At 42.6% G+C, this 27,576-nt stretch overlaps 2 protein-coding genes and 1 pseudogene across 7 annotated transcripts in view; 2 read left to right on the plus strand and 1 right to left on the minus strand.

Moving 5' to 3' along the window:
- Window positions 1-17,854, plus strand: part of SPG11 (SPG11 vesicle trafficking associated, spatacsin) — a 96,902-nt gene extending 79,048 nt beyond the window's left edge. For 3 of the 5 annotated variants that reach the window (XM_032297616.1, XM_032297617.1, XM_032297619.1), the window contains 10 exons: window positions 6,639-6,778; window positions 7,900-8,098; window positions 8,492-8,629; window positions 10,292-10,425; window positions 11,430-11,537; window positions 12,972-13,140; window positions 14,318-14,406; window positions 14,613-14,768; window positions 15,888-16,039; window positions 17,254-17,854. In XM_032297616.1, coding sequence (XP_032153507.1) covers window positions 6,639-6,778; window positions 7,900-8,098; window positions 8,492-8,629; window positions 10,292-10,425; window positions 11,430-11,537; window positions 12,972-13,140; window positions 14,318-14,406; window positions 14,613-14,768; window positions 15,888-16,039; window positions 17,254-17,434 — 1,466 coding nt within the window. In that variant the 3' untranslated portion in view covers window positions 17,435-17,854. Of the gene's footprint in view, window positions 1-6,638; window positions 6,779-7,899; window positions 8,099-8,491; window positions 8,630-10,291; window positions 10,426-11,429; window positions 11,538-12,971; window positions 13,141-14,241; window positions 14,407-14,612; window positions 14,769-15,887; window positions 16,040-17,253 lie in introns of those variants that run through there. The other 2 variants (XR_004274912.1, XR_004274913.1) reach the window with 2 other exon arrangements.
- Window positions 17,855-18,059: 205 nt separating this feature from the next.
- EIF3J (eukaryotic translation initiation factor 3 subunit J) overlaps window positions 18,060-27,576 on the minus strand; it is a 28,165-nt gene continuing 18,648 nt past the window's right edge. Inside the window, exons 5-8 of one of the 2 annotated variants that reach the window (XM_032297620.1) lie at window positions 27,087-27,201; window positions 22,975-23,136; window positions 20,503-20,576; window positions 18,060-19,508 (exon numbers count right to left, since the gene is read on the minus strand). In XM_032297620.1, coding sequence (XP_032153511.1) covers window positions 19,377-19,508; window positions 20,503-20,576; window positions 22,975-23,136; window positions 27,087-27,201 — 483 coding nt within the window. In that variant the 3' untranslated portion in view covers window positions 18,060-19,376. The remainder of the gene's footprint in view (window positions 19,509-20,502; window positions 20,577-22,974; window positions 23,137-27,086; window positions 27,202-27,576) is intronic. The other variant, XM_032297621.1, reaches the window with a different exon arrangement.
- Window positions 26,460-26,980, plus strand: LOC116564470 (annotated as a pseudogene).

Genomic DNA, 27,576 nt, shown 5'->3' on the forward strand with positions numbered 1-27,576 from the left:
TCAGGGTTAAAGTGATTCACCTCCCTCAGCCTCCCAAGCAGCTGGGATTACAGGTGTATACCACCACACCTGGCTAATTTTTGTATTTTTAGTAGAGATGGGGTTTCACCATATTGGCCAGCCTGGTCTTGAACTCCTGACCGCAAGTGATCTACCCACCTCGGCCTCCCAAAGTGCTGGGATTAAAGGCCTGAGCCGCCAAACTAGGCCTTTTTTTGTACTGTTCTTTTCTGGTTTTTGTATCAAGGTAATGCTGGTTTCATGAGAAGGAAAGTATTCCCTGCTCTTTTATTTTCTGGAAAACATTGTGTAGAACTGGTGTTATTCTTCTTTAAATGCTTAGTAGAATTTTGCAGTAAAACTACCTGAGACTAGAGATTTCCATTTTGGAAGATTTTAAACCACAAATTCAATTTCCTAAATAATTATGGGACTATTCATGTTATCTTTCTCATCTTGGGTCAGTTTTTGCATTTTGTGATTTTCTTTTTACTTTTTTTGTTTTGTTTTTGTTTTTGAGATGGAGTTTTGCTTTTGTTGCCCAGGCTGGAGTGCAACGGCGCAATCTCAGCTCACTGCAACCTCCACCTCCCAGGTTCCAGCTATTCTGCTGCCTCAGCCTCCCAAGTAGCTGGGATTACAGGCATGCCCCACCAGGCCCAGCTAATTTTGTATTTTTTGTAGAGATGGGGTTTCTTCATGTTGGTCAGGCTGGTCTCAAACAACAGACCTCAGGTGATCTGCCTGCCTCGGCCTCTCAAATTGCTGGGATTATAGGTGTGAGCCACTGCACCCGGCCTGCATTTTGTGATTTTCAAGGAAAACTTTTTCTTCCTGCTTTTTGGGTTATTTGAACATTTTTTAGTCTTCCATTTTATTGTGATTTTGGCTGTGCATCTTTGTATAGTTTTTTTTTTTTTTTTTTTTTTTTGAGATGGAGTCTCGCTGTGTAGCCGAGGCTGGAGTGCAGTGGCGCCATCTCAACTCAGTGCAACCTGCGCCTCCTGGGTTCTGGTTTGAGAGATTCTCCTACCTCAGTCTCCCAAGCAGCTGGGATTACAGGCACGAGCCACCATGCCCAGCTAATTTTTGTACTTTTTAGTAGAGAGGGGTTTTACTATGTTGGCTAGTCTGGTCTTGAACTCCTGACCTCGTGATCCACCCACCTCGCCTCGGCCTCCCAAAATGCTAAGATTACAGGTGTGAGCCACCGCGCCCAGCCAGTTTGTTTTTTTAGAGACAACAATGTACTTTCTTAACTTTTCACAGTCTACTTAGAATCAATATTTTACCACCTCAGCTAGAATGCAGGAGAAATCTTAGCACCATTTAGTTCATTTTACTCTTCTCCCTTCACATCCTCCTTGTTTTTTACTATTTCTGCATACACTGAAAACCTCATTAAACAATTAGGTTTTTGTTCTTAACCAAAAAATATATATTAATAAACCCCAAAGAATAGTCTATCATATTTACAACTTTTATTGTTCTTCTATCATTCCTTATGTCCCAGGTTTCCTTCTGGTTTCTTTTGCCTTGTGGCTGAAGGACTTCTTTTAGGGCTGTCTGCTGGCAACAGATTCTCTTAGGGTTTTGTTTTTGTTTTTTAATAAATACTCAGTTTTTCATCATCTGAGAATGTCTCTATTTTACCTTCAGTGAGCAGTGTTCATGCCACTGCACTCCAGCCTAGGCAACAAAGCGAGAACCTATCTCAATAAATAAATAAGAAAATTAGTTCTTTTCTTTCAGCACCTGAAAATGTTGTTCCACTTGCTTTTGGCCTCCCAGGGTGTCTGATGAAAAATCTGCAGTTAATTGAATCATTGTTCATCTGTATAAATAGAGCATATTTCTCTGGTTGCTGTGAATATGTTTTTCTGTCTTTGGTCTTCAGCAGTTTGATTGTAATGTAACTGGATATGTATTTCTTTGGCTTTATTCTCTTTGGGGATCACTGAGTTTCTTGAATATGTAGGTTTATGTATTTTACCAAACTTGGGTAGTGTTCAGCCATAATTTTTTCAAATATTTTCTCAGCACCACACCTGTTCTCCTCTCCTTCTGGAACTTCAAGGACATGAATTTATAATTTTTGTTATTATCTCATGAGTCCTTGAAGTTTTGTTGTTTTGTTTTTGTTTTTGAGACAGTCTCACTCTGTTACCAGGCTGGAGTGTAGTGGTGCAATCTCGGCTCACTGCAACCTCCACCTTGCAGGTTCAAGCGATTCTCCTGCCTCAGCCTCCTGAGTAGCTGGGATTACAGGCACACGCCACCACACCCCGCTAATTTTTGTATTTTTAGTAGAGGTGGGGTTTCACCATATTGGCCAGGATGGTCTCGATCTCTTGACTTTGTGATCGGCCTACCTTGGCCTCCCAAAGTGCTGGGATTACAGGTGTGAGCCACCCCACCCGGCTAATTTTTTTTTTTTTTTTTTTTTAAACTTTTTTTCTCTCTGTTGTTCAGATTGGATAACTTCTGTTAGTCTCTCTTCAATTTCACTGACTTTTTCCTCTGTCATGTCCATTCTGCTATTGAATTTTCTATGATTTTAAAATTTCAGTTACAGTCATGCGTTTTTAACAATCAGGATACCTTCTGAGAAATGCATTGTCGGGTGATTTCGTCACTGTGCAAACACCATAGAGTGTACTTATACAAACTTAGGTGGTATAGGAACCTAGGTGGTATACTACCTATGCTACATGGTATATAGCCTGTCATTCCTGGGCTACAAGCCAGTACTGCATGCTTCTGTACTGTAGGTGACTGTAACGCAATGGTACATATTTGTGTATCTAGACATGTCTGAACATAGAAAAGGTGCAGTAAAAATATGGTATAAAGATTTTTTAGCTTCAGGAAATAAACAATTGGAGATTTTCACTTAAAAATAAGATTTTTTAAAATGGTACAATTTGTAAAGGACACTTAACGTTAATGGAGCTTGCAGGACTAAAAGTTGCTCTGGGTGTCACTAAGTGGTAAGGCAATGTGAAAGCCTAGGATGTTACCATACATTACTGTACACTTTATAAATGGTGTACATTTAGGCTACACTAAATTTATCTAAAAATGAAGTAATTGTACTATGTCACAATGACTTTGACGTCACTAGGTATAGGAATTTTTCAGTTCCATTATAATCTTACAGGATCAGCACTGTATTTGCAGTCTGTTATTGACGGAAACATTGTTAGCCAGCACGTAACTGTATTTCTGAGTTCTAAAATTTTCATTTTGTTCTTCATACCTTCTATTTATTTGCTGAGACTTTCCATTTTTCTGTTTGTCTCAAGAGCATTCAGAATTGCTTACTGGAACATTTGTATTATAGCTGCTTTAGTCTTTGTCAGATAATTTTAACATTTGCATCATTTTAATGTCTTTTCTTACGTGAGTTGAAGTCTTCCTGCTTTTGTTTTATGCTGAGTAATTTGGGGTTGCATCTGGACATTTTGGGTTTTTTTGTTTGTTTTCTTGTTTTTGTTTTTTGAGATGGAGTCTCACTGTCATCCAGGCTGGAGTGCAGTGGCACAGTCTCACTCACTGCAACTTCTGCCTCCCAGCTTCAAGCAATTCTTGTGTCTCAGACCCCCGAGTAGCTGAGATTACAGGTGTGCACCACCATACCTGGCTGATTTTTTTTTTATTTTTAGTAGAGATGGGGTTTTGCCATGTTGGCCAGGCCTCAGGTGATCCACATGAGCCACCACAACTAGCTGCATCTGGACATTGTGAATAGTGTATTATTCAAATATACTATTTGAGACTGTGGATCTCACTTAAATCCTATGAAGGATGTTGATATTTTTTAGCAGACAGTTGACCTGGGTAGGTTCAGGCTGAAGTTCTAAACCACTGCCTGTGTGCTGTGATTTCAACATCAGTTCCGTTTCCTTTGCTGTACTATTCAGAGCTGTCCTGTGTGAGCATACCATCCACTGGTCAATCTGTGACCTTGGTAGTGATCTGTCCATTAATTCCATTCTCAGAGGCTTTGACATGCTAGTTAGGATCAAAGCCATACACGTGTAGTCCAGGAGTGAGCCCTGTAGTTCATAAAAATTTATTGGGTTGCTTTCCCGGGGCTCTGCCAGGTAATTTCTGGTTCCCTGAGGCTTCTCTTTTCAGTTCTTTGGCCAAAAGCTAAAAGTTTAGTTACCCCCACTCTGTCTTGCATTTCCCTGACTATTCCTGCATCCAGGGCCAAGCAACAGGAGGTTAATGCAAAAGCAACAGGGGTCTACTCCGCCCTCCTGAGACCAGAGTGCCTCTGCTCAGAAAAGAAGGCTCCCCAGAGAGCTTTAGCTCTTGCCACTTGGCATTGCAGCCTCTGCCACCACTGGCAGTGGCTTGCTTGGGAGCCAGGACAAGGAAGAACTGGAATTAGGAGTTCCCCTTTCCACTCTTCAAACTGGTACTGGAGAGCTGCTAGAATTCGCTTTGTCTTGCACTCACACTTCGTCTCAGCCCTTAGTTCTTAGGTTTTAGGCAGCACTGCATTCAGGCTAGAGCTTGCTAGAATGGCGGAAATGATAATTCTGGTCATCTTCAATTTACCTGCTACTTTTTACTTTTCAGAGCCCTTATATAGCTGCAACTTGTATTGTGTCCAGGTTTTGTATTGAATTCAGTGGGAGAGACTCAATCAATAAGTAGATTGAGCTTATTCCAACTTACCTAGAACTGAAACTCCCAGTGAAAAATTTAACCAGGGGAATAACATGGTTTGAACTGCATTTTATTTATTTCCTCTTTAAGGGTTTTTTTGTTGTTGTTGTCGTTGTTGTTTTTGAAACAGGGCCTCACTCTGTTGCCCAGGCTGGAGTGTGGTAGTGCAAACATGGCTCACTGCAGACTCAACCTCCAGGGCTCAAGCAATCCTTCTGCCTCAGCCTGCCGAGTAGCTGGAACCACAGGTGCACACCACCATGCCCAGCTAATTTTTAAATTTTTTGTAGAGGTGGGGTCTCACTGTGTTACGCAGGCTGGCCTCAAACTTTTGAGCTCCAGGGTTCCTCCCACCTCAGCCTCCCAAAATGATGGGATTTCAGGCATGAGCCACTACCTCTGGCCTACAGCACTTTTTAATAGTATTTTAAAATAAAAATTAGTAAGTGTGTAGTATAGCAAATCACATAACGCAGAAATGCATAAAGTAAAAAGTCAGTTCAGGCTGGGTACAGTAATCCCAGCACTTTAGAAAACTGAGGTGGGCGGATCACCTGAGGTCAGGAGTTCAAGACCAGCCTGGCCAACATGGTGAAACCTCATCTCTACTAAAAATACAAAAAATTAGCCAGGCATGGTGGCGCACACCTGTAAACCCAGCTACACAGGAGGCTAAGGCAGGAGAATCACTTGAACTCAGTAGGCAGAGGTTGCAGTGTACCAAGATGGTGCCACTGTACTCCAGCCTGGGCGACAGAGTGAGACTTCATCCAAAAAAAAGCCAATTCAACACTACTCTGACTAAATTTCCCGGAATAACCATGTTTTACTTGCTTGGTATGCATTTTCTACTTGTAGGCACACACATAATGTTTGTTTTTTACAAAAATGAGATTACTTCATATTGACCTTCCTTTTTTCCCGTCAGTACGTATAGATTGACCCCCTTTTTTCTAACGGCTGCAGAGTATTCCACTATACAGATGTACCAAGCTTTGACAATGCTTTATTGATACTTAAATTTTTCTATTTTGTTTTTGTCATTAGAAAGTGTAATATGGATATTACTGTTTTTTCTGATAGAAACTCTTTATCAAATTACTATCTTCTGTTTGAAGCTAAGAGCTTTCTTTTTAAAAAACAAATCAGGAATGGATTTTAATTTTACTCTAAATAAAAGCATATTTGCAGGTGGGTGCGGTGGCCCATGCCTGTATTCCTGGCACTTTGGAAAGCTGAGGCAGATGGATCAGTTTGAGGCCAGGAGTTGGAGACCAGCCTGACCAACATGGCATAACCTCATCTCAACTAACAATGTAAAAATTAGCCGGGTGTGGTGGTACACACCTGTAATCCCAGCTACTCGGGAGGCTGAGGCATGAGAATTTGTTAAGCCCAGGAGGCAGAAGTTGAAGTGAGCTGAGATCATGACACTCTACTCCAGCCTGGCCAACAGAGTGAGACTCTGTCCTTATTTAAAGAAAAAAAAAATTAAAGCATATTTGCATTTTAGAAATATGTCAGAGACTGATTGGGCATGAGGGGCTGACAGCAGGAGACAGATAACAGCTTCTCAGAATACAGAGTGATGAAGGCTGGAACTAAGGCCACAGCTGGAGGGATGTCATGGAGTTAGCTATACTTGATGACTTATTTGATATAGGAGAGAGAACATACAGAGGAGACTGGCAAACATCTTTGGTGCTGATCTCTAGAGCACTCATTAGGTGGCCTTGAGTCTTTATAGCATATGAGGTCTTTGAAGTATCCCAGGCTGGGATTTTCTGGAAGGCCATGAAAGAAGTTGAAGCGGGGCCCTGTTAGCAGTGTCCTATCCCCAATTGGAGTCATGGGAGTGCAGTGCAGGGAGCTTTTAGCAGAGAGGTAGAGCCATAGAGAGCTGGGGAGAGGCCCGAACCTGCCAGCTTAGAGCTCCTCAGACTTATATTTGCTTCCAGCCTCAAGTCTGGATAGTCAAAAGTTTGTGACATTGCCCTCCAATGATGAAGTGGTGACTAACTTGGAAGTGCTGACAAACAAATGCCTCCATGGGAAGAACTACTGTCAACAGGTCCTCTGTCTGTATGATCTTGCCAAGGTATGTGCTAAGGGGTTGGGCTTCTTCTGAGAGGGAGGGAAATGAGAAATTTTAGGTTGATTTTGTACATTGCCAAGTCAGCCTTTTAGATGATAATCATAACCTGGAAGGACAGTTTTGTCAGGATGTTGGCCCCCATAAGTTCATCTTTGGGGAATGGTAGGGAAGACACCAGGCCAGGTGCCAGGGCAATCTGACTCCTGGCTGCAGCTCAGCAAACCAGAAAGCTAGGGCAAGACATTTCACTTCTGTGAGCCTGTTTAATCATCTATAAATGATGATTTGACTATGAAGGGTCTTTTCTAGACTTAATATCTTAGGCTTTGCCTTATGATTGTTTGGAGCATTCCATATGGAATGTGATGACTATAAAGACAAGAGCCAGAGCAACCAGAAATTATCTGTAGCTTTGTGCTGGTTGGGGGAGAAAAACGGTAGACTGGAAGTAGAAGAGCACAGGAGAAATAAAGCCAAACCCTAAAGTCCTTGTCTAGGAGAAGACTCACAGACTTCTTTGGAAATTGAGGGTTTTGCTGCTGCTCTGGGAATAAGGGCTCTTGCATTTGTCAGTGTTCCTACATTCCATAATATTTTAAAAAATCAACCTAGGTGTGGTGGCTCACACCTGTAATCCCAGCACTTTGGGAGGCTGAAGCAGGTAGATCACTTGAGGTCAAGAGTTTGAGACCATCCTGGCCAACATAGTGAAACCCCATCTCTGCTAAAAATACAAGAACTAGCCAAGTGTGGTGGCAGGCACCTGTAATCCCAGCTGAAGCAGAAGAGTTGCTTGAACCTAGGGGGCAGAGGTTACAGTGAGCTGAGATCATGCCACTGTACTCCAGCCTGAGTGACACACACACACACACACACACACACAAAATCAGTTTTCAGAAAGAGAGTCACCTGATGCTTTCTGAAGACAAGCCTTTCTTTTACCTGGATTTGGCTTTGGTGAAATGATGGAAAGGGTTAGAAAACAGTATTTGTTTTTTCTAAGGTTCCTGCTGAGGGTGAGGGGTCTCTGAGCTTGGAAAACAGGAGTCTGGCCACATCAGATTTCAGAAGGGGCCGTCTTTTGCTTTTTCCTGGCTTCTAAAAATGGCTTGTCTTCCTCTTAGGAGTTGGGCTGTTCCTACACAGATGTTGCTTCTCAGGATGGTGAAGTCATGCTCCGGGAAATCTTGGCCTCACAGCAGCCTGACCGATGCAGACGAGCCCAGGCCTTCATCAGCACCCAGGGCCTTAACCTAGATACTGTGGCTGAACTCGTGGCAGAAGAGGTGACACGGGAGCTGCTGACTCCATCACAGGGAACAGGTGCTGTACCCCCTAGGGATCCCCAACCTCTCTGACAGCATTCTCCAGTTCTCAGTGTTAAGGATTTGGATGTGGTGCTTATATTCATCCTGTATGTAGTTCTCTCAGATTTCTGGATTCCAGCGATGTATTTTGTTTAAATACAACAAAATTCAGCATGTTTTTTGTTGTATTGTAGTTGTTGCTTTCTATTTTATGATTACATTACGAGTAGCTGTGGCTTTCTGAGCTAAAGAACCCCTGTCCTGTAAAATGACCAACAGGCCAAGGGTTTTGAGCTCAGCAAGCAGAGAGCTGCAGAGCTCCATTAGCATTACCTCCTTGTGCCCCTGCCTGGGCAGAGTGGGCCTCTTGTGATAAAACCAGCACCTGTCTCCACACTTCCCTGTACAGGACATAAGCAGATGTTCAGCCCAACAGAGGAAAGCCACACATTTCTTCAGCTTATCACTCTGTGTCAAGACCGCACATTGGTAGGAATGAAGTTGTTGGATAAGATTTCCTCCGTTCCCCATGGGGAATTGTCTTGCAGTAAGTTCTTGGCCTTTTTCTTATATATTTTGGGTCTAAACAGGTCTCAAAAAGTCTCCCAGTCAGTCTCTCAAATTCAGTTTGGATCCTTGTTCCTGCTGTGAATACCGAGCCCTCCAGCAGGGGTTATAAGTTCTTGTTAGAAAGCCTTAACTTCACTGAAGAAAATTTGGAAAGTATGGATGAGTACCCCCAATTTAAAATCATACAAAAAGGTAACCTTTACTCAACATACTTATTTCACTCCTACATTGCCCTGCAAAGTGAATAGTATTGTCCCCATTTCAGAAAGGAGGAAAACTTTACCTTAGGAAAGCTGATTGCATCTATTAAGTGGTGTTTGAACCCAGTCCATGGATTTCAAAGCTTGTTTATTTGCCATAATATCTAACTAATTATAGGCATTTATTAGAATGTGTGGTAAGCTCTCTTTTTTAAAAAAATGACATTATACTAAGTATAGTTCTTTTTAACTTTATGACTATGCTGTCATTAATATTTTTCGTGACATTGAATATTATTCTATATAATGGCTAGACAGGATTTCTCTTCTATATAATGAAAAATTGTATATTAGGGCAGGGAACAGTGGCCCACACCTGTAATCCCAGTGCTTTTGAGAGGCTGAGGCCAGAGGATAATTAGAGGCTTGGAGTCTGAGACCAGTCTGGGCAACATGGTAAGACCCTGTCTCTAAAAATAGTTTTAAAAACTTAGTAGGGCATGGCTGCACACACCTGCAGTCCCAGCTACTTGAGAGGCTGAAGTAGGAGGATCCCTTGAGCCCAGGAGTTGGAGACTGCAGTGAGCTCTGATTGCAACAAACACTGAACTCTCGCCTAGGCAAGAGTGAGATCCATCTGTAAAATTTAAAAGTAAATAAAAATAGTCTTCTGTATCTCTTCAGTCCAATTCAACAATATTCACTGAGTGCCAACCATGTGCCAGACACTGTAAGCATCTAGGATATGGTACATAAGCAATCCCTTGAGCTCAGACTAGGATTTTAATACATTGAGCCAGAATGATGGGGTCAAGATAGATCTGGAGGAAATGTCTAAACGAAGGCCTGAAGGACATTGTCAGGGATGCTTAGTAGTCAGTAGGACCAGAGAGGGCCCTGCAGATGCAAAAGCCCAGAGGCTGCAGCATGTATTAAGGATGGTTTCAGTCCTGACATTGCAGATATTTTTTCCCATTTGCCATTTAATTGTGCTTACAGTGATTAAAAAATACTATAATCTGTGCATGTCAGATCTTTCACTACTTTAGAAAGCCAGAACATCAAATGGTGATTAGGCCCTGAGACCTTCCACTGGGATACGAGCAGAGAATGCCCTCGGATTCATGTGGCAGGAACTCCTTTAGTTTTCTCTGCAGAAAGTTTCTCTATATTTAGAAGGCAAGGGTGCTGTGTTCTCATTTTGGGGGCCCTTTGGGGATACAGTCACTACATGACTGTCTTTGAGGATTTTGCTATGACTGAGAATGATTTGAATGTCATCAAGGATCTGTGTCAGAGCTACAGCTGCTGAGTTTAGGGACCTCGAAGGGCTGGTGGGAGGCCCCTCTCCAGACAGGCCCCTTCTCCACCAGGCAGAGAGGTTGACAGTGGGTGGCCAGGGTTCATAATCCTATCTTACCGGTGCCCCACCCACCCAGCCACAGAGCTCCTGATCCTGGCACATCATTGCTTCACCCTGACATGCCACATGGAGGGCATCATCCGAGTTCTACAGGCTGCCCGGATGCTCACAGATAACCACCTGGCCCCCAGTGAGGAGTATGGGCTGGTGGTAAGTAGCCCCCTCAACTCCAGTCTCCATTCGGTAGAAACCTGAGAGGAGTAGAAAGGGTGGGGGCCGGTCCAGAGCTGATATAGTCTTAGGGAGTTGTGCCCATCTGGATACCATTACCTCCTTGAGAGTTGGCTGGACAGCCCAACCCTCTGCTCCAAGTTACGATTTCTGTCAGAACCAAAAGTTGCTCCAAAGGAGCAAAAGGGAGAAGATCCCTGCCAGGTTCCAGGTTCATCCCACCCCCTTGTCAGAATAGTTAACTTTTCTAGAGGGCTAAGACAGTGGCATTTTCCCCCAAAACAAGGTTTGGACATTCCCCCTCTCTCTGAATTGAAAAGAGTTGGCAACTCAGTTCCCATGTGCCTCCCCAAATTCTCTGGGCTTGAGCAAGGAACTGGCCACTGTCAGGAGTAGTGGTGAGAAGAGGAAGAGCACTTGCCCGGGAAAGTGGCATTTTGGCACTTTGTCACATTTAAGCATAGCAAGGCCAGGTACAGTGGTTCATGCCTGTAATCCCAGCACTTCGGGAGGCCAAGGCAGGAGGACCACCTGAGGTCAGGAGTTCAAGACCCAGCCTGGCTAACATGGTGAAACCCTGTCTCTACTAAAAATACAAAAATTAGCCAGGCATGGTGGCACATTTCTATAATCCCAGCTATTCAGGAGGCTGAGGCAGAAGAATTGCTTGAACCGGGGAGGCGGAGGTTGCAGTGAGCCAAGATAGCACCACTGCTCTGGGTGACAGAGCAAGACTCTTTAAAAAAAAAAAAAAATACAGCAGAGAAGGGGAACAGCCAGTGATGGCCCAGTGACTGGCATTTCTGAATCCTCCAGAGGGTCCCTTTTGCGTACATGGGATGGAGCTAAGCGTGGTAACCTGGAAATTAGCTCTTCTCCTCCTGGAGCTTGGCATCTGAAAGCAACCACTGATGGTAGTGATCTGGCTCAGAGAACTCCAGACTCCAGGTAGTGCTGATGTGAGCTGCCTTCCCCCTTCACAGGTACGGCTCCTCACTGGCATTGGAAGGTACAACGAGATGACATACATATTTGATTTGCTGCATAAAAAGCACTACTTCGAAGTGCTGATGAGGAAGAAGCTGGATCCGGTAGGTAGAAAGTAATGAGCTCCAGGATGAGGTGTACTGCTGACAATTCAGGAGCCTCAGCTTTTCTTGGGAATAATCTCAATCAGGGTAGACTCTTGGGAAAATGGAGGGAAGAATTAGGGACCTTCCAAAGACACACAATATAACCAGTGCCTTCAGATTCTGGTTCAGATCAGGCAGTGAATATGCTAATGCTAAATACTGAAAAAAACAAGTCTGTCTTCCTCCACCTCAGCCTCTGTCACCTGCCTCTATAAATGCCTTCTCTGACAGGGACAAGAACCCTTTCTGAGCCAGGCTGAAAGTGGATTATCTAGCTCTAAGGTTGTTTGAGGGCTTTTAGAGTGGAGAGTTTTCAGGAGACCGTGAAAAATTGTGCTGCTAAGAGCCAGGACAGGAATCGAATGCAAAAGTTTGGACTCAAAAGCTGTGGAGCCATTTATGATGAACAGGATATGATGCAAAGGCCTGACTTGGTTAGGTCTTGGGCTCTGGGAAGCCCATCTGTCCTCAGTGTGCTCTGTGACACCAGGCATATCCCTCAAAGTACCTGTTTACAGATCATTTGGCTGATTCATTGCTTCTGCTCATTTCACCTTCGGCTTCTGGGAGCAGCCAGGCAGGATTAAGAGACAAAGAAAAAGTTTTTCTTTAATACTGGGACAATTTCAGGACAGACCAAACTAGTCATCAAGCGAGGAGCAAGTCTTGAACATTAGGTGCATCTTCAAGATCCCCAAGAGGGTTTTTGAAATTGTTTTTGAGGCAGTTTTGCTTCTGCATTTAAATATTCTTTTAATAACTTTTTTTTCTGGTTACAAAAGTAATGCATATTCCGTGTAAGACACTCGGAAAACAGAACAACAGAGAAAAAGCCCTCAATGTCTATCCATCATCTGGAGACAGTTACTAACAATTTGGTATAGGCCCTCTGCACATATACCCAAAAACATCTACATATAATTACATTTTAAAAAAACTTATACAGTGAAGATATGAAATATCCTGCTTTTCTCAGTTAAGTGTATCATGAATATTTCCCAAAATCAAATCATCTCCTACGTATGTTTTAATGGCTACATGGTATTCTCTTGCCCTTATCTATCTGGATTGTTTCTGATTGTTTGCTATTAAATATCCCTGTTACATTCATCTTACCACTTTTCTCTGCGTATCTCTTTAGGGATAGATTCCTAGAAATGGCATTGTTAGATCAACGTATGCAGGCATAGCCTTTCACACTCCCAACAGCAAAGAGGACCTGCCTGTTTCTCATACTCAAGATAGCATAAAACTTGTATTCGTTCTCACTTTTGCTCCTCTGTTCCTTTTTCTTGGCAGTTTTTAAGGAACTTAGAACCAGGTGACTCAGCCACTCCTGTCTGCTTTGCAGTCCCCGACTGACACCCTGCTGTTCTCTTTTATTCTGGGCAGAGTGGTACCCTGAAGACAGCCCTGCTGGACTATATCAAACGCTGTCGTCCTGGAGACAGTGAGAAGCACAATATGATTGCCCTGTGCTTCAGTATGTGCCGGGAGATTGGCGAGAACCACGAGGCAGCTGCCCGCATCCAACTGAAATTGATTGAGTCTCAGCCCTGGGGTGAGTGAGGTCACAGCAGCACTAACAGAACAGTGCTGCTAGCTGGGTAAAATTATTATTATTTTTGTAACTATTGCCAGGCTGGAGTGCAGTGGCACAATATTGGCTTACTGCCACCTCCACTTCCCAGGTTCAAGCGATTCTCCTGCCTCAGCCTCCCGCATAGCTGGGATTACAGGCGCATGCCACTACACCCAGCTAGTTTTTGTATTTTTAGTAGAGACAGGTTTTCACCAGGTTGGCCAGGCTGTTCTCAAATTCCTGATCTCAGGTGATCCACCTGCCTTGGCCTCCTAAAATGCTGGGATTACAGGCGTGAGCCACTGCACTTGGCCCTAAGTAAAAAAAAAAATTTTTTATTGCATTTTAGGTTTTGGGGTACATGTGAAGAACATGCAAGATTGTTGCATAGGTACACACATGGCAGAGTGATTTGCTGCCTTCCTCCCCATCTTAGAGCAAAGGACAAGAGCCCATGAGATTGGCTGTTAGAATCTTGAGGTGGATGGCCGGGCCTGATGCCTGTAATCCTAGCATTTTGTGAGGCCAACGTGAGTGAATTACCTGAGCTCAGGAGTACAAGACCAGCCTGGGTACAATGGTGAAACCTATTGCTACTTAAAAAAAATTAGCCGGGTATGGTGGCACGCGCCTATAATCCCAGCTACTTGGGAGGCTGAGGCGAGAGAATCACTTGAACCCAGGAGGCGGAGGTTGCAATGAGCTAAGATGGCGCCATTGCACTCCAACCTGGGTACCAGAGCAGAGCAAGATTCTGTCTCAAAAAAAAAAACTCGAGGCGGGTATGTCATTCATCAGGAACCCCACTTGGACAGACAGATGGAATGCAGACTCAGAAGGCATTTGCAACTTAGAATTGTACTCTTGGATCCACAGCCTGTGTATCCAGGGTATCATCCACCAGGAACCAACATGCATATTGATACCATGTAAACCTTCCCTGATGTTTCAGAGAAATGCGGGGCACAGTCTTACTCGAGTGAAGTTACAATAAGTCTATGCATTTCTGGCCCATTAACCTTTATCTGAGTGAGGTGTTCCTGCCTCCCTGTGAACATGGCTGGGATGTTTTTATTCCAGCTCCCATCACGGGGTGGAATGAGAACAGTCTGCCTTGGAAGTCAGACTCAGCAAATCATCTTTATTTCCCTTGCAGAGGACAGCCTCAAGGATGGGCACCAGCTGAAGCAACTACTGTTGAAAGCCCTGACTCTAATGCTGGATGCAGCAGAGAGTTATGCCAAGGTAACCAAAGGCTTTTTCCAGACTGGCCTTGGGACTTGCTGTCTGCAGTAGGAATTATTTTCTTTTTTCCTTGTGCTATTCCAAATGAAGGAGGAGGGCATCATAGGCCAACCAGAAACAGAAGGGGTCAATACCATTGTGAGAGGGTTCACACAGGAGGTGAAAGTCTTTCTCTACCTGTGCCTCTCTTCACCCTTGTCCTTCAGGACTCCTGTGTGCGACAGGCCCAGCACTGTCAGCGGCTCACCAAGTTGATAACTCTGCAGATTCACTTTCTGAACACTGGCCAGAACACAATGCTCATCAACTTGGGCCGCCACAAGCTGATGGACTGTATCCTGGCCCTACCTCGGTTCTATCAGGTGAGCAAGAAAGCAGAACTCTAGCCAGCACTGCTATTATCCTCTCTCCTATTATCCCACTCATGGAACCCAAAGGTATGGTCTCAGGGCTAATGACAGAACCAGGACAGTCCAGTTCTGACTTAACTTTCTGATGCTAACATAAAAAGGCAGTTTGATTTATTTCTTACCAGTACCTTATTTGGGCAGGCGTTAGACAGTGGTAAGACAGTGCTGTCTGCTTTCGGTTTGTTGTTAGGCTAGCACTGGTCCATGGCCTGCTAGGAACAAGGCCGCACAGCAGGTGGGCAGCAGGCAAGCAAGCATTACCACCTGAGCACCACCCCCCGTCAGATCAGCAACAGCACTATATTTTCATATGAGTATGAACCCTGTTGTGAACTGCACATGCAAGGGGCTCCTTATGAAAACCTAATGCCTAATGATCTGAGGTGGAATAGTTTCATTCCGAAACCATCCCCTCCCAGTCCGTGGAAGAATGGTCTTCCAGGAAACCTGTCACTGGTGCCAAAAAGGTTGGGGACCACTGCCTTAAGACAGTTAATACTCTTGCTAGTGGTCCTGAAAGAACCTCCTAGCCCCATCAATTACAGAATGGCACACCGAGGTTAGTACAGGAAGTCAGGGAGATTGGTTCTAGCCCTTTAAATAAGTGGATTATCAGGGAATCAGCCCTTTCACTGTTCCTTATACTGCTGAGTTGATGGGAATAATACATTCTTCCTGAGCAGTTTCAATTCATTGTGAGGGGAAGATTAAAAACACTGAAAGAACCTGGGCATGGTAGCACACGCCTACAGTCCCAGATACACAGGAGGCTGAAGCAGGAGGGTCTTGAGCCCAGGAATTTCTAGTCCAGCCTGAGCCAACATAGTGAGAGACCCTGTCTCTTTTGTTAAAAAGGGTTTAAGGTAATTTGAGGCTTTATGGGAGGGAAAATGCCAAACACACACCAGACTTTTTACCACCTCTGATACATCGAGCCTTCTAACATAACTGGTAACAACATGAGTCGTTCTCTACATGAGTATACAAGGTTGTTTTCTAGAACAGTTTGTTTTTTTGATTTTACATCAGATGGGCTCTGATGGTGTCCTCCTCGACTTCTCTCCTTTTAAGGCTTCTATTGTGGCTGAGGCCTATGATTTTGTTCCAGATTGGGCTGAAATTTTATACCAGCAAGTGATTCTTAAAGGAGATTTTAATTACTTGGAAGAATTTAAGCAGCAAAGGTTATTAAAGTCCAGTATATTTGAAGAGATTTCAAAAAAGTAAGTATTAAAACTTGACTGTAAACATTTCTCCTTTCCTCTGCTTTGAGGTGAAACAAGTGTAAGAATGTTATGGCTAAGTACACCAAGCCTTTAGATTGCATCTACTTAAAATGGCAATGTCAAGAATCCTTAGAAGGAAGAGTCTTTCAACAAATTTATGCAAAGAGATGAGTAAGGACAGCTTGTACATAGTGCTTTGTACTTTAAAACGGGGGGGGGGGGGGGCGGGGGAAGGACAGCTACTCAGTACCAAAAACCTAAAACGATGGCCAGGCACAGTGGCTCGTACCTATAATCCCAGCACACTGGGAGGGTGAGGCAGCAAGATCAGCCTTGGCAACATGGTAAAACCCCATCTATACTAAAAATAAAAAAATTAGCTGGGTGTGATGGCATGTCCCTGTAGTTTCAGCTACTCAGGAGGCTGAAGGCTGCAGTGAGCCGAGATTGTGCCACTACACTCCAGCCTGGCAACAGAGTGAAACTCTTGTCTCAAAAAGAGAAACAAACAAAACCATTAAAATATCAGAGGTGCTTTTTGGAGTACTAAACTTACTCTAATTGAGGTGAGCATTAACATACTCATTTTTAATGAAATAGTTTATCAAGCACTCCCAATACTAGTCTGAGGTAACCCAGAATCTAGCACCCTCCCCGCTATAGGTAGTAGTAAGTGGTGGGTCAGACCTGACAGCCCTCACTCAAAATACAATATCCTAAGGTGGGTACAGTGGTACATACTTGTAGTCCCAGTTACTTGGGAGCCTGCAAGGGAAGCACTTGAGCCCGGGAGTTCACACCTCTGAAAAGCCACTGTACTCCAGCCTGGACAACACAGTGAGACCTCCATCTTTTTTTTAAAAGTAGGGGGTGGGCAGGCATGGGGGGATAGGGACAATGGCTCATGCCTGTAATCTCAGCACTTTGGAAGGCTGAGGCGGGCAGGTAACTTGAGACCAGTTCAACACCAGCCTAGCCAATATGGCAGAACCCTGTCGCTACTAAAGTTACAAAAATTAGCTGGCATGGTGGCACATGCCTGTAATCCCAGCTACTCGGGAGGTTGAGGCACAAGAATCATTTGAACCCAGCAGGCAGAGGTCACAGTGAGCTGAGACTGTTCCACTGCACTCCAGCCTAAGCAACAATAAGACTCTCTGTCTCAGACAAAACACAGTATCTTAACCTGTACATTATGTTTCTTTATCTAGATATAAACAACATCAGCCTACTGACATGGTCATGGAAAACCTGAAGAAATTACTCACATATTGTGAAGATATTTACTTGTATTACAAGTTGGCTTACGAACACAAGTTTTATGAAATTGTAAATGTGCTTCTAAAGGACCCTCAGACGGGCTGTTGTCTGAGGGACATGCTAGCAGGTTAGATGATTTCATAGGTGCCCGTTTTCTTGTACTGTTAGCAGGTTCTGACGGATGTGGTGAGTAGAAAAATGCATTAGAGATCTTTGCTAAAGTTGAACAATCCTGGTACTGTACCATGTCAGTCATTTGAAGGTAGTAGGCAGCGACTGAGAAACTTCAGAAAAATTCCTATTTAAATTGGATTGATTTTAGATGATTGTTCATCTATACCATTTTATATAGATACTAGTATTAAGATCAAAAGCTTCCTCTTCCTCAGGACAGCTTCTACTTTAGATGATCCAATAATTATTAAAGAATACCTGTACCTTCAGATTCCAGTTTCAAAGAAATTTAATATTATTTACACAGTTAAGTAACAGGTGATACATTTTCATTTGTTAGAAACTGATCTTTCTGTAATAAAATAGATTTTTAATTCAGTGTATGTCATTATTAACTACTAAGGAAATCTTAGCCCTTATCTGCCTTAAAATAATCTTTCCTGTAATTATTGCTGTATAGTCACTGCTTTTTGTTAATTCTTCAAATCACTTGGATGGTCCTGTTTTCCACTTAGTAGTCTACAGAGTTTTGACGTTCCTATTTCCTATATAAGAGAAATTTAAAACATTTTTTATTCTATCATCTATCTATCTTAGGGTAATAAAAAAAAGACTAACCACACATTTGGTTAAACTGCTTAGAAGAAGACATAATAAAGATTCCCCCATCTATACTTAGCCATAAACTTGAGTTACAGGCTAAATTACTCCAAATAAATAGTTCTAGGTACTTAATTAGGCCTTAATATCTAAATAACAAAATAATTTCCCCAAATAAATAAGAGGAAGGCAGCCCTATACCTTTGTTGCTCTATGGTGACATTATTAAGGACCTGGCAAATCACTCACGTTTTAAAGCTGTAACTATGTCAAGCATTTATTAAGCTTTAATAGAAAAAGAGAACTACTCCCAAGAGCTGTGTTCTATACGCTCAAAAAAATATCTCTTAGGAGGTAACACAAAATTTAACTCCTCACAATAGTGATTTTATTAAATTAGTTGCTTTATAAAACATTGCAGATGTCATAATTGTTAACATAACAATTTACCAGACTGTAGTTAACTGGTGCAGTTTGCTGAGCATGTTTTATAAAGGAAAGGAAATGCCAAAACCCTGGTAAAATTGTTCCATTGCAGCCTAAGAGAACAAATATAGGTTTCTCAGACACTTAAATCAGGCAAATAAAAACAAGTAAAGATTTCCCCTCCCCCATCTGAAGCACTTCGTCAGTAGAAATAGCCTGATAAATAGTCTTTGCACTCGAGAGAGATTCCACAACATGTAATGCAGTAATGGAGAGGTTTACCTTCTTTAGCTTCGAAGCTGGAGGGTTTTGGTTAAATTTTATATCAAACTAGTGCTTTTCAGCCGCAGTATCTTCACTCTGAGATAAGCAGTCTTCTTCAAAATGTATTTTTAATATCCTCATGTTCAATTTTAAGACAAAGCAATTTAAATAGTAGGTGCACATCACATGCCCTTGCTGCAAACTGCTTTTCTTGACAAGTTATGAAGTAGTTCAAGGAGGTATGGTTAAGGCTGTATTACTGAATCGTGCTGGTAAATACTACACAATTTTTTTTGTCATGTTGCAACCATTTGTTTCCAATTTAGTGACAGCTGCTATGAAATCAGATAGCAACAATGACAACATTATTAGGTTTGTTTTGAACTATGATTTAGTAGCAACTGAAGTTACCAATTTTAACCCCTTGGCAGCAAGATCCAAGTTCCCTCATTCGCACAGTAGCACCTAAGTTCGAGGGGTTAAATAACCAGCACAAAAGATACTGCACTTCTGATTGTAGCATTTGGCAGAACTGAAAGGAAAGTAAGTTGTGCTACATGTTCAAGGGATTGTGGGCAACAAAAAGATGACACCAGGAAAAGATAAAATGTCACATGAAGTCTTCATAGTCTTGTACATATCCTCCATCATAACCACCATAATCTGCCAGATCATCTTTCATGGTGGCTTTTAATCCCCCTCCAGGAACCACACCTTTCTTCTTCTTTTTGGCTTTGCTTTGCTAAAGATGAAAGAGAGTTAATTCATGAAACTTTATGTGCTATGGGTATCTTATCTGGTACAGCAACCCTCATAGACAAAAACCTTTGGTCCCAGAAACACTAGTTCTATAAGGGACATCTGAGCCTACATGTTTTGGACTTGAACAGGTCTCAAAAAGGTCTCCCAGAGTCAGTCTCCAAAACTTGATATGGATCCTTGTTCCTGCTCTGGATACCGAGCCCTCCAGCAGGGGTTATAAGTTCTTGGTAGAAAGCCTTAACTTCGGCCGGGCGCAGTGGCTCAAGCCTGTAATCCCAGCACTTTGGAAGGCCGAGGCGGGTGGATCACGAGGTCAAGAGATCGAGACCATCCTGGTCAACATGGTGAAACCCCGTCTCTACTAAAACTACAAAAAATTAGCTGGGCATGGTGGCGCGTGCCTGTAGTCCCAGCTACTCAGGAGGCTGAGGCAGGAGAATTGCCTGAACCCAGGAGGTGGAGGTTGCGGTGAGCCAAGATCGCGCCATTGCACTCCAGCCTGGGTAACAAGAGCGAAACTCCGTCTCAAAAAAAGAAAAGAAAGCCTTAACTTCACTGAAGAAAATTTAGAAAGTATGGATAAGTACTCCCAAATTTAAAATCAGAAAGAAAAAAAAAAAAAGCTAATCTTTATTTGACATACTTCTCTTACTTTATTACTCTGCAAAGTGAATATTACTTTCCCTATTTTAGAAGGGAGAAAACTGAAGCTTAAAAAAGCTGATTTGCCTATAGCTATTAAGTGGCAGAGCTGGTATCTGAACCCAGTCTGTGACTTCAGCAATTTCTATTAACTCAGAAAAGGGGAACATGTCTGTAAACAGAAGGACAGTAATGGCACCCATACTCCTGTTCTAGTCTAACTTAAATGTGAGTTTAAGTAATTAGGACAGGTTCCTATTAAAATTGTTGAATGTCAGATCTATAACCCCGCTCTGATTTAACACACATTTCCCTACACAGCTTGCTCTTACCTTTTCTTGCTTCTGTTTTTCACTGCAAAGCACAGTCAGTGAATTGGTAATCTTTTTCAAGTCATCAATTTCCACTTTAAAAAAAAAAGGGGGGGGGGCATACCATTAAACTTTAATTTTTAAGCATTTTGAAAAGTTAAAGCAAAATACATATATTCCATGTATATCGATCCCAAAATGTACATTCCAAAAGTGTTATGAGAAATCCAATTTGTTCATTGTTAAACTTAAGTGACTTTTAAAGGACCATGAATTTCTCCTTTTTAAACATAAGGTGGCCAGGCATAGTGGCACATGCCTATAATCCTAGTACTTGGGGAGGCCTAGGTGTATAGATCACTTGAACCCAGGCATTCAAGCCCAGGAATTTGAGACCAGCCTGGGCAACATAGCAAGACCCCCTCTACTGAAAATAAATTTTTTTTAATTTCTAATAATGACCTGTAATCACCAACACACCACTGCTCAACCAAAGAGAAACTGTCTTTGTAGCTCACAATGTTACCTATTATCCTTCTTAGTCTAAACAAATGGTGGAGGATAACATGCCCCCTCCCATTAACACATCCCCAATAATAAGTCAGAACAGACAAGTGAACATGGAATGACAATTTTTTTGTTTTTTTGAGACAGAGTCTCACTCTTTCACTCAGGCTGGAGTACAGTGGTGCAATCTGGGCTCACTGCAACCTCTGCCTCCCAGATTCAAGCAATTCTCCTGCCTCAGCCTCTGGAGTAGCTGGGATTACAGGTGCTCACCACCATGCCTGGCTAATCTTTGTAATAATTTTTTTTTTTTTTTTTTTTTTTTAGTAGAGATGGGGTTTCACTATGTTGGCCAGGCTGGGTCTCAAACTCCTGACCTCAAGTGATCTGCCCATCTGAGTCTCCCAAAGTGCTGGGACTACAGGTGTGAGCCACCTCACCGGGCCAGGATGACAATTCTTAAACCTACAATGACAACACCCTATCCCATGATGTCTCCATTTTCTCACAAGGGATCTAGAATGAGAACATTGACCAACCATCTCAGTGTCCTACCAAGAAATAGTCCTGTTCAGTGGATAGCATATCCTTTCATCCTTATAAAATATGAAACTGGAAAGAGACATTAATTTTTAGCTACCAGAAAGTTGTCAGTTTTGGTTAGAGAACACCTCCAAAAACCAGAAAAAAAATAGTACATGCAGAATAAAATATCAACTCTGAGCACATTACTGATCAAACTTAGTGATAATTTCCCATAGAAAACCTAATTCACTGTGTAGGATTCCCTTTTCTCCATTTTAAAAACTACAAATAGGCCGGGCGCGGTGGCTCAAGCCTGTAATCCCAACACTGTGGGAGGCCGAGGCAGGTGGATCACGAGGTCAAGAGATCGAGACCATCCTGGTCAACATGGTGAAACCCCGTCTCTACTAAAAAAAATACAAAAAATTAGCTGGGCATGGTGGCGCGTGCCTGTAATCCCAGCTACTCAGGAGGCTGGGGCAGGAGAATTGCCTGAACCCGGGAGGCGGAGGTTGCGGTGAGCCGAGATCGCACCATTGCACTCCAGCCTGGGTAACAGGAGGGAAACTCCGTCTCAAATAAATAAATAAATAAATAAATAAAAAATAAAAACTACAAATAGGTTGGGCACCAGTGGCTCACACCTGTAATCCCAGCACTCTGGGAGGCAGGCAGGTAGATCACCTGAGGTCAAGAGTTTGACACTAGCCTGGCCAACATGGTGAAACCCAGTCTACTAAAATTACAAGAAATTAGCCAGGCCTGGTGGCACACACCTGTAATCCCAGCTATTCAGGAGGAGGCTGAGGCAGGAGAACTGCTTGAACCTGGGAGAAAGAAGTTGCAGGGAGCTAAGATTGTGCCATTGCACTCCAGCCTAGGGGACAAAGACTCTGTCTCAAAAAAAAAAAAAAAAAAAAACTAGCAAAACCAGTCCCTTCCGTATGTTCATGCTGCACCACCCATGACTGTCACTCCCATTCACACTGCCCTGAAATGTATGACTCCTGTCAAGGTGTGGCACCACAACCACAGACCCAGAGAATTAGGTGCCTGCCCTGTCACGCAACTTGCACCTTGTCTAATTTGTAAAAGACAGTGGCTAAAGTCTCACCCAAATCCTACAGGCCCAGAGACCTTTTCCCTCAAAAGATACTTCCCAGCCCCTCTCAAGTTATAATCAGATAATAGGCCAGTGTTTTATTAGCTGCTTTGCTGAAAAGCACAGGGATCTCTTTAAGAAACAATTGTAAAAATCAAGAAGTCCCCCTACCCCAACAAACAAAAAGATGCAGCACTCAAATTCACTGTGTATCTGCAGAACAAGGTTAATTGCTAAAAACAGCAAATGATAAGTCTGTATTACAGTATCCTTGAAGATAAAAAAAATAACCTTCAACCTCCTGAAGATAGTATCTTACACTAAAAATCTACCCAGGACTAGAGATTAGAATTACTTACATGAAATACACACATCTCGAACTAAGACTTCCAAAAAGCTGGCATAATATAATGACTTTTCATATTGTGTAATTTTATCTTTTAGTAACTTTCCAAACTCTGTAAAGTCATCTCTTGAAGATGGGTTCATAGCATCTATTCCAAAAACTGTATTATTAACACCTGTAGGAGAAAAGAAGCATTGAAAATATCAGAAGGTTAGGATTTTTTTAAATGAAACCTTATAAGACGGCTAGCTATCTGAATGTCCCTGTTACTTCATTTTAAAGCAGGGGCTCTGAACCTGGAGCCACTGGAGTCACTGGATAGAACTGGGTGGGGCAGGGAAGGTTATAAACTTAAATTAGAAAAAAAGTTACATCTTTATTAACCTCTTATTCAGCATTTCCTTCAGTTTTAATTGACTGGCAACAAATCACAGTGGTATTAGCAAAACTTGACTTACCAGGAGAGATCACACACACTTTCCTGATGTTACAGATATCTTACAATATTAATATTGTTCAGTCATCATTACCCTCAAACGACACTACTTATTAGACCTGCCACTAGATCTTATTTAATGCATCAATAAGCACATAATTCTGTATCACAAATTTGTCATTTTAAGTTATTTTGATATCTATTTCTAGATAAGAGGTTTTCTTTACAAGTAAGTATTTTATGGCCAGGTGCGGTGGCTCACGCCTGTAATCCCAGCACTTTGGGAGGCCAAGGCAGGTGGATCACCTGAGATCAGGAATTTGAGAACAGCATGGCCAACCTGGTGAAACCTCCTATTAAAAATCCAAAAATTTGCTGGGCGTGGTGGTGGGCGCCTGTAATCCCAGCTACTCAGGAGGCTGAGGCAGGGGAATCACTTGAAGCTGGGAGGAAGAGGGTGCAGTGACCCAAGATCGCGCCACTGCATGAACTCCAGCCTGGATGATAAGAGCAAAACTCCATCTCAAAATATACATATATATATATATATATATATATACACACACACACACACACACATTTTTTAAAATTCATTTAAAAACAATATATCAAGGCCAGACACAATGGCTCACTCCTGTAATCCCATTACTTTGTTCAGGAGGCCTAAGAGGGAAGATCACTGAGGCCAGGAGTTTGAGACTAGCCTGGGCAACACTGCAAGACCTCATTTCTACAAAAAAAAAAATTTTAATTAGCCAGGTGTGGCCCAATGCGGTGGCTCATGTGAGGTCAGGAGTTCCAGACTGGCCTGGCCAACATGGCAAAACCCTGTCTCTACTAAAAATACAAAAATTAGCAAGGCATGTTGGAGGTGTGCACCTGTAATCCCAGCTACTCCAGAGGCCAAGGCATAAGAATCACTTGAACCCAGGAGGCAGAGGTTACAATGATCTGAGATTGTGCTACTGCACTCTAGCCTGGGCGACCAAGTGAGACTCTGTCTCAAAAAAATAAATATGTAAAATTAGCCAAGTGTGGTGGTCTTTACCTATAGCCCTCACTACTTGGGAGGCTGGGGTGGGAGGATTGCTTGAGCTCAGTCGAGTTTGAGGCTCCAGTGAGCTATGATCATGCCACTGCACTCCACACTGGATGACTGAGCAAAACCTTGTCTCTAAAAACACACAACATATTACATTATGAAGGGGCTCACAGGCTTCACCAGTTGTCAAAGCAGTCCACAGCACAAACGGGATACTCTGTTCTTGTCTAAGAACATAGCACAGTAAAGCGGGGAGAGAGGGAACAAAAAGAGTAAGAAACAAAGATGTATCCTGCGAAAGTCTAACTCTAGAAGCTAAGCAAGGGTAAACGTGTTAAATCCCAATAAAAGAAATCTAGCCTAGGCCAGGCATGGTGACTCATGCCTGTAACCAGTACTTTAGGAGGCCAAGGTGGGGAGATCACTTGAGCTCAGGAGTTCAACACCAGCCTGGGCAGCATGGTGAAACCCTGTATCTACCAAAACAAAAAAACAAAAATTACCCAAGTTTGGCAGCATGTGCCTGTAGTCCCAGCTACTTGGGAGGCTTAGGTGGGAGCATGGCTCGAGCCCAGAGGCTGAGGTTGCAATGAGCCAAGATGGCACCACTGCACTCTAACTTGTGTGACAGAGCCAGACCCTGTTAAAATATATATATATATATCTAGCCTAGATAAGTTCTATACTAAGAGATAAGTATGCTTCTTCTGTATCTTCCTCCATGTGAAGTACATCAGTTGTTAACAATATCACATTCAGTATTTTAGTATAAGAAACACCAACAGGAAAATCCTATTAACAATGACTGTATGAATCCATAATGTTTTTACTTTTTAGTCTACAACAGGTGTCCCATGCTAGGCTTTATGCACACTTCACAAACCTGCCTCTTTAATAAACACATGGGCAGCTTTTACCATCCTTGGAACATAATAACAGCCAAGAGCCCTCTATAATTAGATGAGTACAGTTAAGACCTGCCAAGCATACAATGGTGCACAGGAGCATCCACAGCAACTCTTGATGTCTGTAAAGATCCACTGACAGATAAGGTCATTACTTCCTCATGAAAAGGAAAACAGTCACTACAGTCAGCCTGCTTGATCCATTTTAGAGGAGACAAAGTATGAAGGTGGGGGAGGAGTATCAGAATAACTAGAGCTTTCCTTCTTGGCTACAAATTTCAGTTATTTAACTGTAAAAGTACTCAACAGGTAACAACAACAAACTTGGTTAAATAAAGTGAGGGCTCTGACTATTTCTCTAGCCATGTCTCTTACACTGGAATACTCTGAATGTATATATTTATAGGATCCTGCACTCTTATCTCATGCACTAACCACAGCTGCAGGCACCACACGCAGAAATGGAAGCCCTCTAAAGATAGGGTGTGGTAAGGGCCAAGGAGGAATGCAGAAGGAAATGACAACGAGCCCAAGAATGCACAGCAAAAGCTGAATGCCTCACCTGGAGCAACATTCTACTAAGTCTTAAGACAACAGGACAGCCCTACAGTCAATTTCAAAACTACAGACCTCACATTTCATGCAAATTTCATCCAGATGATAAAAATACTCTATATAGCAGTGTATTTCATTTGAGTCTACTCCTTTTTGCCTTTCTTGCATTGCTACAAATGACTTTTTATCTTAATCTTTTAGATACTCAATTATTCAAAAATCTGAACATGTATAATGAAATCTCAAATATACACAGACTAAAAACTAGTTTATAGTATCTAAATTAGCCAGTATCATGTTTCTTTTAAGAAAAGGAAATGTGGGCTGGGCACGGTGGCTCATGCCTGTAATCCCAGCACTTTGGGAGACCAAGGTGGGCAGATCACCTGAGGTCAGTAGTTCGAGACCAGCCTGACCAACATGGTGAAACGCTGTCTCTGCTAAAAAATACAAAAAAAAAATTAGTTGGGTGTGGTGGTGGGTGTCTGTAATCCCAGCTACTCAGGAAGTCGAGGCAGGAGAATCACCTGAACCAGGGAAGCAGAGGTTGTAGTGAGCTGAGATGGTGCCACTGCACTCCATCCTGGGAGACAGAGCGATACTCCACTTCAAAAAAAAAAAAAAAATGGTTAAGAAAAGGAAATGTCTTTTTCCATCTTGGACCTGGCAGAACAGCTCCTGCAAAGAAGGGTGGTGAGAAGAAAAAGGGCTGTTCTGCCACCAACGAGGTGGTGACCCGAGAAAACACCATCAACATTCACAATCGCATCCATGGAGTGGGCTTCAAGAAGCGTGCCCCTCAGGCACTCAAAGAGATTTGGAAATTTGCCATGGAGATGGGAACTCCAGATGTGCACACTGATACCAGGCTCAACAAAGCTGTCTGGTCCAAAGGAATAAAAAATGTCCCATAACAAATCCGTATGCAGTTGTCCAGGAAATATAATGAGGATGACACCAAATAAGCTCTATACTTTGGTTACCTATGTACCTATTACCACTTTCAAAAATCTACAGACCGTCAATGTGGATGAAAACTAATTGCTAAAAAATCGTCCCATCAAATAAAGTTATAAAATTGAAAAAAAAAAAAAAAAAAAAGAAAGAAAAGGAGATGTTTTCTGAACTTTCTGGGGTCTTCACCTGTAACAGTTTAATACTGTATTATAATCATACTTCCATCTTACCAAAAGTTTCCTTTGCTAATTCAAGGTCTGACTCTTCCTGTAATTTCTTTAGCCGCAGTTTATCTGCTAATTGTTCTTCTGGTGTTAGCACTTTAGGCTCTTCAGGTTCTTCTAACTAAAATGAGACAAAAGTTTTTAAAAAGCACTGGGATTATGATAGACCCAGTACATTTCTGTATTGTATGAATTCTTATATAAGCATATATAATTACAAATAAAAGCAAACACTGAGGCCGGGCGTGGTGGCTCAAGTCTGTAATCCCAGCACTTTGGGAGGCCAAGGCGGGTGGATCACGAGGTCAAGAGATCGAGACCATCCTGGTCAACATGGTGAAACCCCGTCTCTACTAAAAATACAAAAAATTAGCTGGGCATGGTGGCGTGTGCCTGTAATCCCAGCTACTCAGGAGGCTGAGGCAGGAGAATTGCCTGAACCCAGGAGACGGAGGTTGCGGTGAGCCGAGATCGCGCCATTGCACTCCAGCCTGGG

The sequence above is a fragment of the Sapajus apella genome, unplaced genomic scaffold (genome assembly GCF_009761245.1).
Source record: "Sapajus apella isolate SASKATOON/1434 unplaced genomic scaffold, GSC_monkey_1.0 scaffold37, whole genome shotgun sequence".
Taxonomy (NCBI): domain Eukaryota; kingdom Metazoa; phylum Chordata; class Mammalia; order Primates; family Cebidae; genus Sapajus; species Sapajus apella.